Here is a 10,491-nt window from a genome sequence, read left to right as displayed (position 1 = left end):
AAAAGAGATGTGAGGTTGGACTGAGGGCCTGATAGATTTAAAGGGTGAAGATGAGTTCATGTTTGCGCCCTCATTGACGGTGCATCAAAGTCACATCTGTCTGAAGCAGACAGAGCCCATCACAAGGGCTCAACTGAAACTTATCATCTGCCTTGAATATTCGCCACAGCCATCAGAGCTGTTGGAGCGAACAATGATACACCGAATGCTTTCTCTTCTCAGAAACAAATACTTCAGATTGTTATGTAATAAATATTCTTGTATTTTGTGATTGCAGCTGTTCATTAGTGTGGGAATGCAATAAATATTATGGATATCATCAGGTTCAAGGTCAATGGACTTCAACATTGGACAGAAATGTTTAGTATACTTCCATCCATGAGAGAAAATAAACAGTAGACAGTCACACAACAATCCAATAATAATACTACAAGCATGAGTGAGGTACAGCTAATTTCATTCATAATATTTGGAGAAAACTCACATATGATCTGAAGACACGTGGGCCAATTGTAAAATGTATTGTGTAATTGTGCTAACATACAAATACTCAAGACAAATTATACACATTTTTTTAATAAAGATTAACTGAAAAAATATGGATCTATTTACAGTTTTCAGAACTTTTACAAAATGCTTTCCATTACAAGACCCATTATTTAGTGTTAGCTCAAGGATTGAGGTAGATAGGTGAGAATAACACACAACTTAATAAAGGACATGTCGAATAGTTGGTAAAAAGTAAATCATGATTAATATGTTGTACCTCTGGAGTAGATATTTTGTAATCATTATTTAATTTGCATAAACTTACAGGCACAAACAATACTTGCAAAAAAACTGTAAAATGCAATTAAGTGCAAATCTGGCAACAAGAAAAAACACAATAAAACAAAAGACAAAAATGTTATACCTCAACATGTATGTATTAATGGTGATCTGTTGCTGTCTCCAATGTCCATTCACACAGATCTAACTAAAACTATTATCTTACAGCAGCCTGCTGCCTTCCTTTTCCATTTATAATGGCATAGATACTTTTGCTTAATTTATAAATATTTGCTTATAAAGACTGGAATTGTGAATGAGTTTGGGCAAGCTCAAAAAAATATTTAAATTTCGAAATCATCATAAATCATATTTGGAAAATAATTACAAAAGTGTATAAAATAATTAATTATAACAATATTTGTACACAATGATTAAATACAGTGTAACTGTAATACATTCCTTATAACAATGTAAATTTGACCATCATTCATGTAAACATATACTTAAAACAAATGCATGGACAATGCTCAACATTTTCATGACTTTCATTATCAGTCGACACCTTCTGCATTCACAATATATCTATAGAGGAACGTAGCTACTAGAGGTGTTCAAACTGTATGTTCATCTACTTCAAAAAAGCATGGACAAATGGCCTTGGATTCCAACATGAGGGCAGAGACGGAGGACCTCCCAAGGTGAGGAGTGAGTGAGAAGGGGAGCTCACTGCCTCACAGTGAATACGCGGAAGGACCCTCCCTCTGTGGCGCTTTTGCTGCAAAAAACAAAAACATTACACCACTGCAGCATGTAACAAATGTCATTAGGAAAAATATACATACACAATGTCTCATTTACATGTTGTTAATAGACTTTGGAAACCACAGATTAACGCAGACAAATGAGTAATTTGACAATTAAAATCAATACTGATGCGAGCCAGTGCACTTAATCTAAACTCACACATTATATTCCTACTGGAGAGCAAGTGGGTGACAGTAGTTCCATTACACAGCAATTGGATTGGCCATGATTACTTCCCCAGCAACAGGGGCCCGGCCAAACTACCCTGGGGTTGTCATAGGCATGACTAAGTGCATTTTTGTTATCTGAGTGGTCTAAGGTCAACCCTCTCAGGCCAGCATAGGATTTCATAGAAGCCACAGTTTTTGCATTATCAGCACTTTGCATTCTCAGTTAAAGTGTCTGGTAAAAGGAAGCAAAGATCACATGTGTGGCCCATCCCCACAGTGAGCCACACCATTATTCTTAACACCACACACGCAGTATTAACCACAAACTTCCTCTCGTAAGGAGAAGCCGCTGAGCCCAACCCAGGATTGGGTTGTTAGGACCATTCTTTACCTTCAGGACCATTCTTTTCCCTTTTATCAGGTGGTCCCAAACTTTTTAGGCAGGGAGTCCAAAAATAACTATGAAACCAATTCCAAGCAAAATTTCAAGATATAAACCACTTCAAATTAGATTTATTTGTATTTATTTTAGTAGTTTATTGTGTTATCTGACCAACTTTTACTACATTTTAGATTAAATACAGTGTAATAGATTTAACGTTACATCTTAAAATCATGTTGCGACCCACAGCTATTCATTAATTAATTTATTTATTTATTTATTTATTTGGGATCTCCATTAGTTATTAGCGTAGCAATAGCTATTCTTTCTGGGGTCCACTCCAGCTCATAATTCGTGACCCCCACTTTGGGAACCACAGTTATTTGATATGTCAATCAATACAAGCAGCTTTCAGAGGCAAACTCCACAATCATTTAACATGATTTTTTTTTTTTAATTAATCAACTGTGTTGCATACAAATTGTTAGGTAATTTTTTTCAATGCTCACAAGAAGACGTTGAACTAGCCTATTTAACTATTGTGATAAGCAGTAGATACATTTCATGCGTGGTATTGCCCATTGCAGTATTATCTAATATGAAAAAACACACAAACAGCCGTGTGTGTGAGTGCCAGAGCAAACAGGTGTTCTCTATTATCATGTCTGTTTACACTGGCATCTCTCTGCAGCCGCAGCTGAGGCCAGGCATGCTCTGTATCGGCCCTGACATATCCAGACCACTAGAACTATATTTCACCAACCCTTTGTACAGACTCATTGTAAGACAGTAGATTAATATGTGTTTCTTTTTTCCAACAGGCTGCAGGCCACATATGCACCATTCTGACACATACCTGAAAATGAACAGATCTGTCTGCCCTTTTACTAACAAATGCAACCTGTGAAGATAATCTGTCATCTTCTGTTAATAGATTGCATTTTTTACATAATCAACAGTTGAATTTTAAAACGGCCAAGTAACTGATCGGATGTTGACAGAAGCATACCATGTACAATAAGAAAGCCTGTGGTGCAAATGTCTTCATATGGAAAGTATAATGGGAACTGGGCAGTACCTTTCAGAGTCGATGCCATTCTTCAGAACACCAACATAGTTCTTTCTCTTATCCAGCGGCAGGACATCCACCAATCCTCCGTCAGGCCTGATCACCCCTGCATGGATGGCTGCCTTACAAATACTTGAGTGCTGTTAAAACAAAGATGAGGCATTTTTTTTTGAGATACCTCTATCAAACATGGAATAAATCACAGTTTATAGTTGTAAGCGTGTGTCCATTCCACATTGTTTACACAGGCCGTTGTTCCATAGTTTGAGCCAAAAATCTGTCTTCAGCAGACCATAACGTCTTATCGAAATCACTCATTTTTCACACAAACACACATTACACTGTCCATTTCTGCTCCAACAAAATCCAAGCAGACAGGATATGCACATGCAGAGTAAAGAAACATGCTAAACTAAAGATTATATTGGCTCTGTCCACGTTTTTAGTCGAGCATTTCAGGACAGAGGAAACGTAAAATGTGACTACGCTGACAAGATTTTAAGGACATATCATGGCTTTTAAGCTTTAACTTAAGAAAGACATATTTTATAATGTATAATATAAAGCTGTATTGAGGACCATTGTTGCAAAACATACTTCCGTGGTGCCCCTGAGACGCTAAGATAACGCGCACTGAGAGCCTCACCGTAAATCTAAGGAAATACATTACCGTACTCGCTGTCCTTTGGCTTATTTTATTATGACTCCCATTCTCCATGCACCAACTTTATAACTATGTGGCATTCCATAACTGTCAGGAGAGTGTCTGCAAAGTTAATTTAATAGCACAACACAAAACTGTACTTACATCTGCATAAACGCTGTTTCCAATCACAGGTGACCAGTAAGAAGGCTGGTTCTTGCAGTCAGCTGGACAGGAAATTCTGAGGTGAAAAAAAAGAGGTTGCAGAATAGTAATTACACATACTAAGCAAAGATCAATAGAGAAAAAATATTCAAGAACCCACCTTGGACAATGTGAGTTTGGCTTTTTGTAAGGACAGATTTCAGCCACTGTTGTATAACAGTCCACAGAAATTTCTGAGAGAGCAGACGCAACAAAACGATTAAAAACTCACACCACATACCCCATTTTATGATTGAGACTAGTTATCTTGTGTCACCTTGTACTTTGGTCATCACAAATGCATTTCCAGGTTTAAATTTACTGTAAATTATTCAGAACAAATCAATGATTTTCGCAATTGATGAACAGAAAATTGTAAATCTTTGTAAGATATAGCCTACCTAAAAGACTCCACTCCATTTCTTGTGGATTTTACAAAGAATGGAAATTTTTCCATTCTTGTGACGTCAACTACGCCACCGTTGTTGTCAATGACGCCAAAATGAATAGCTGCTCTGCAAATGCTTGATTGCTAAGACATTGAAACGTCAGACATTATTTAAAGCCTCAAAGATTGTACCCGAATAGTGTCCATCAGACTCACCACATCGTAAAAAAGACTTCCATAAACCTTTCCTTTTCTATTAAGGCAGTTAGCGGGGCATTTGAATCTGCACAGTAAAATAAAGTATTAATTGCTATAACCAGGTATAAACATTTGGACTCAGCAGCAAGATAAATGCCTCACCGATTACAGGTAACTCCTCTGCACTTGTCTCGCAGCTTAGTGTCACATTTGATATTATGTGCTGCAAAACAAACAAAGAAACAAATAATTAACGCCAATGTATTGTGGGAGTTGTAGATGTTTTTGCGCAGTCAGTACTCAAGAAGTTGTTTCCAGGAGTGGTAGATGCTGGTGTCCTGGGAGTGCTGTTCTTGGGAGGCGAGGGCCGAGATGCTGGTTTTCTCGCCGGAGGTTTGGGTTTTACAGTTGGTTTAGGTGTTGTGCGGGGAGGCAGAGGAACCTGGGGCTTCTCCACTTCATTCATATCTTCTGTTTCGGAAATCTGTGAATCTTACATGGCAACACAAAGACACTGACGTTTAACTGCGTGGAAATGTTAACGTGTATGAGTCATAACAACCATGTGTGTTTGCTCACCTTTGTAGCACAGGTTGTTCCGACACCCCCCTCCGTAGCTAGGGGGACACTGAGAGCAGGAGCGCCCGTGCTTGTAAGGCGCCTCTCCGATCCAGTTACCTCTATAGGAGTGAAACAATGCACAGTTTGAGTTGGGGAAAATGAAGCATGAGTCAGGCATCGCTAGCCTCAAGGACGCGTAATTACTTCAGTGTACTTTTGCCCAGGGTCAGTGGTTTTAATGACCATTAGCCCCACAAATGAACAAAAGTAGTCCTTGTTGTCTCTTTGTAACATTCACTTGTGTAAATATTGTCTTGCCACGTGGATTATAATTACATTTCAATTCTGACTTTGTCTGGAATTTTAATGGCTCGAGGATATTTAACAAATGTCACCACTAATTTGTAGACCACATATATAAAAAAACATACCATTTAAAAAAAAAAAGTACAATGTATAGAATTGTCCTATTGATTTATACAAAACTTAATATCTTACTTTGGGGAATAGTTGCATACAATATAAACAGCGTTCTCCCAGATTTCTCCCCACACGTTCATCCTTGGACACACGTGAACGGCACAGCCCACGCGACTTGTAGTTGCCCAGACCAACTATAAAGAGAAATAATAGATCAATAAAATAAATTCTAGTATTCTAAGCAATCATATATGTTGTTGTGTTATTCTGAAATTATTAACTATGTTGCCTGTAGTTTGTATATTGTAATTAGCACGCAGGATAGATTTTAAACCAAATAATCTTTCTGTCAGCAAGACCAAGCACAGAGAATACACTCAATTGTGGCCACGTGAGGTTGAGACAGGCTCAATAGGTGCAATATCAATCTCAGAAAAGACAACACTGCTTGTTTCAATTTTTGTCTGTTTCTATCCAAACTCCGGACTACAGGCTTCCTTCCCAAGAATGTGCATCGTTTCCCTGGTAATGTTAGAGGCCTCTGGAAGTAGTGAGTCAGCAAACTAGCAGAAGAGTGCTGTCACTGTGTGCAGCTGAACCTTATGTCCTCTTCAGATATCGGATGTCAATGTTGCAAATCGAGGAGCATTTTGATTTGGGGGGAAACAGGAAGACAATGCTTATTTCTGGCATGGAAACGCCTTGCAGCATCTTCAAAAAGAATCCAGGTCAGCAGCGCGAGTGGTGGTGCGTCTGGAAATGACTGCCAGATGGCCATGATCAGATTACAGGTTGAAGGCAAAAAGACGAGACTAAATGTTTATGTAAATCCATCCAAGTTTTGCAAAGGAAGGCAGTTGTTTTTAAGTTCTGACTCTCTCCTTGTAACACAAACTTTAACTCTTTTTTTTACATTTTTTATTATGTTTTACTTCCCCTTTTACCTGACCCAGTGAAATTGTATACAGCAACAGTGGCAATGTGTTTTTTCACATTATGGTATTCAACTACCCATGTTCAACTAAAAGGGAACATGTAACATATTAGGAGCACATATACAGTCAAAATATGACCAGGACTCAGCCTAATACTACATTTACAAGCCAAAAGGTAAGTAAAAATGTATAATAATATTGTCTGTTGTTTTGAATATGTGCACAACTGAATATAGAATACATTGTTTATTACTAAAAAGAGCTGTTGTAAAATAAATGTGGAAAACAAAAACATGTAAACCTCCAAATGAGGATATGAAGTAATATTTTACTTTTTACTGTCATATCTGTATGATGCTTAAACCTAAACAATGTTTTACATTTTTTCAGTTGGATTAACATATTGTCTGAACATTGTTATTGGGGTAAATACTCCCAAAACAACAAGATATTTATTTTGTCAATATTGCCCACCTTAAGTCATCTGTGCCACTAGAGCCAGCAAGAATTATCACTATCCCAGTGACTTTGGGCCTTTGGCGGGGAACACCCTGGACAGGAGCCAGCTCGTTGCAGGGTTAACACAGACATATAAACACACAGACAACATTCACTCTCATATTCATTCACGAGGGGCATTTTACAGTTGCCAATTGCACATGCATGTATTTGGACAGTGGGAGGAAGCCGGAGAACCCACAGTAACACGAGGAGGACATGCAGACCCCACCCAGAGAGATCATGTGATGTTGGTCTGGCCCGGGAATCAAACCCATGATCTCCTTAGGAGATGAGAGCTCTAACCACTCTGCCACTGTGCAGTGATGTCAGCTTTAACATATCATACCTGAGTGTAATGGGTGCACATGGGTCCAGAGCAGCGGTCTGGACACCAGGGGTTGCACTCCTGAGGGTAGGGATAGGTGTAGTCTTTCACCTCATCATACCAGGCCTGGACATGAAAGGCAGGAGCCCGATATCTGTTGATATAGGCGGACAAACACAAGGTTTTATGATCGTGGATGTTATAGAGTACAAACTGTTCTGACCTAATTTAGTAAACATAATCCCCACCAGGAAATCAAATATAAAAAGTTACTAGCAAACGTAAACATGGTTTTACAGTCGTGAGATCAACTCAAGCCTTTCTTATAAACATGTCTTTTTACGGTGCTGAACGAAGCTGAGCAACGGTGGAGGGCAAGGGGGGATTGGGAAAAATGTCTTTGCATCAAGGTTGTTGGCAGAGAAATAAAAGAGAGGACCAGCTAGGGGAGAACTAAACAGGGAGTCTTAAAAAAAAAAGCCCTCACACACATAAACGATAAGTAGAATGAGCAAAAAAACGACAAAAATGTACTAAAACCTTTTGATGCAATTTAAAATACAAAATTTTTACCAACTTTTCACATGTTGGGCAAGTTGAGTTCTTTTAAATGACTGATAAATGACTTGTATAGTGGCAGATTCATAAGCTTTCATTTTACATGTACCGGTAAATATATTCTGTGACTCAGTTTAGTCTAAAACGCGTATCACATTGCTATGCAGCCTTAAATCTGTAAATGTGTTGTTTGTTATGTATGCACAATACTTGAGGAGACATCACACCTGCCCCAGTGAACGCCCAGGTTTTGTCCGATGGAATTGAGAAGGTCGTCAGGTCCATGGTCCCACTGACATTGTTCTGCCCAATGTGTGGCTGAGCGCTCCAAATCCTCATCCCACACCTGCAATATTAAGCACAGTATTTCGTCATTATGGACGTTTAACAAGCTATTATACTACAGCAGAAGTTTGTATTGGTTCAAATGTGCAAAACCTTAATCACAGTCTGCCCAGGAGCTTGTTTTACACTTCCTTCCTTCCCGCTGAGCTGAGGCTACACTGGCTTTCAGTATCGCATTAACTTTCAACACTGACATTTGAGCAGGGCAGCTGGTCCTGGCCCTACTCCACAACAAATCTCCAGCAATCACAGCTAAATTATCCATATTTCCTGGGGTGGGCAGCTCCTTTTTGGTGCTGGGAAAGTAGAGAAGACACCTGACTCCCTCTTTAGCCGTGCATCTCCCTCAGTAAATTTCCAGCCCTTTTGGTGGTCGGTAACATGCACTAGACATCACTGTACCACAAATACACACACACAGGCTGTTCTGAGAAATCTGGAACTTGAGGAGCCAGCACTGAGTAAACATGCACGCCGAACTGCAGATGTGCATAGAAAAGTGAAATATTGTTATCAAGACTAGTTAATTCAAATAGTACTTACTAAAGTATCTAAAGTTGTCATGCATTTACCAACAACAATACAATAAAGCAAGGAATAAATACACAAAATCAACAAGTTCAGACAAGAGTATACTTCATTCCTTTCACATCTCAGGGAAATGCACGGACGCACAAAAACTGAGGGTCATCAGTGGCTTGAAAACACTTGATAACTTGATATGCCATTACATTTGTCTTTTGACTGCTACGTTCTCCTCATATTTTAGGAGCTGCTGTCTTTTAGTCTCTTTCACTGGTCACAGGTTGAACAGAGTCAGCATTATTATCCACCTTGTAAAAGAGCTGCACAGCGGGCTGCCAATAGTTTACCATAGTGACTGCATGTTTCCAGGCCAGAGAAAGAGCTGTTTAAAAGCACGCTTCTTGCGGGCCAAATAAAACTTGAATTCCAATCATCACCCTCAATTTGCAGCTTAATGTTGCTGACACATAAACTTTGCGCTTTAAAGGGCAAACGCCATAATTACTCTTTATAGGCAGAGAATAATAGCTTGTCTCTCACCATGTACTCCATGTTGGATGCCGTGGGGTAGACGCCACTCCTCAGCTTGTTATGGAGCTGGATGATCTCTTCACGGTCCGACCAGCGGATGGCTCGTCTCGTCCGGTTGGCAGGAGTGTTGCTGGCGCTACCTTGGTGTTGTGCCTCCTCTTCGTAGCGGCTCAACAGGGCCCTCAGCTCCTGCGAGTCGGGCAGGAAGACAGAGGCGCTCTCCATGACGGACCACATCAGCAGCAGGGAGAGCGGGACAAGATGGGCCATAGCTCTGGAGGCCAATGTGACGCTGGACTGGAGAGTTGGGGTGGCTCTTGTAAATGCTGTTCTGTGTTGACTGTAGGTAGAATAAATAACTGCATTTGAAACTTTAAAGCTCATAACACATGACTTATGATATCTGAAATGTTGCTGTTGCGATGGATTCCTCTGTTCACATACTGGCTTGGTGTTTAAAATTCGTCGATGTTCAGAGCAGTCCTTTTATTGTCACTACAAACAAATTGCACTGTGGCCCATACTGTAATGACACAAACTCATGCGATTAAAGTACACTTGCTTGTGATACTCTGCTGTGGCGTTCAAAATAATGGGTAAAACTAACCACACATTACAAATATTCAAAACAATTAAAAAATGACAAATAAATAGACTAAAGGTGGTCTCTCTACACAATATTCTTGGTTTGTTTCAGGTAAAGGCACAAGTTCAAATCGGTTCGACAAGACGGGGGACAGATTAACCTTCTTTTAAGCAAAGCACTGCATTCTTGAAGTCTAGAAATGCGCAGGGAAAATATGTGAGGAAGGTCCAGCATCAGAATACTCCTCAACAGTCACAGAGAAATGTAAAGACACAAATTAATACATAAAACTGCCCCGTCTTCGCTCTTCTACTTGAATTCCTCTGCTTGTCTCCGTCTCTGACTGAACAGACAGGGTTTGAGGTCTGGCGGCGGTGCTGTGTCAACATGCTGTGCCAGCACTGGGCACTCGGAGCAGAAGTGGGCAGCCGGCGCACCACACCCTTCAAACTCTCCCTTTTAGCCTCTTTTTCACACTGAATCTCGACCAGCCTCACTGTGTGCGCCCTTCTCATTGCTCTCATGAATTTTATACCAGAGTGACAGGCTCAGCACAAGACTATGTAGGGCTCACC

General features: G+C 39.9%; 1 protein-coding gene across 1 annotated transcript; it reads right to left on the bottom strand.

Annotated features, from left to right (window-relative positions):
* Positions 1 to 778: 778 nt before the first annotated feature.
* crispld2 (cysteine-rich secretory protein LCCL domain containing 2) lies at positions 779 to 9,649 on the bottom strand. Its single transcript, XM_072465330.1, has 14 exons — positions 9,340 to 9,649; positions 8,157 to 8,275; positions 7,393 to 7,525; positions 5,689 to 5,804; positions 5,209 to 5,309; positions 4,930 to 5,121; positions 4,792 to 4,852; positions 4,648 to 4,714; positions 4,445 to 4,575; positions 4,321 to 4,364; positions 4,165 to 4,237; positions 4,005 to 4,080; positions 3,206 to 3,336; positions 779 to 1,546 (listed from the first exon to the last, which is right to left on the bottom strand). The coding sequence occupies exons 1-14, from the start codon at positions 9,598 to 9,600 to the stop codon at positions 1,495 to 1,497; spliced, it is 1,557 nt and encodes a 518-aa protein (XP_072321431.1). The 5' UTR covers positions 9,601 to 9,649; the 3' UTR covers positions 779 to 1,494.
* Positions 9,650 to 10,491: the final 842 nt, after the last annotated feature.

The sequence above is a fragment of the Eucyclogobius newberryi genome, unplaced genomic scaffold (genome assembly GCF_026437365.1).
Source record: "Eucyclogobius newberryi isolate DKJ021-1_F unplaced genomic scaffold, fEucNew1.0.hap1 SCAF_5, whole genome shotgun sequence".
NCBI classification, from domain to species: domain Eukaryota; kingdom Metazoa; phylum Chordata; class Actinopteri; order Gobiiformes; family Gobiidae; genus Eucyclogobius; species Eucyclogobius newberryi.
This window is presented reverse-complemented; position numbering and strand designations above follow the sequence as displayed.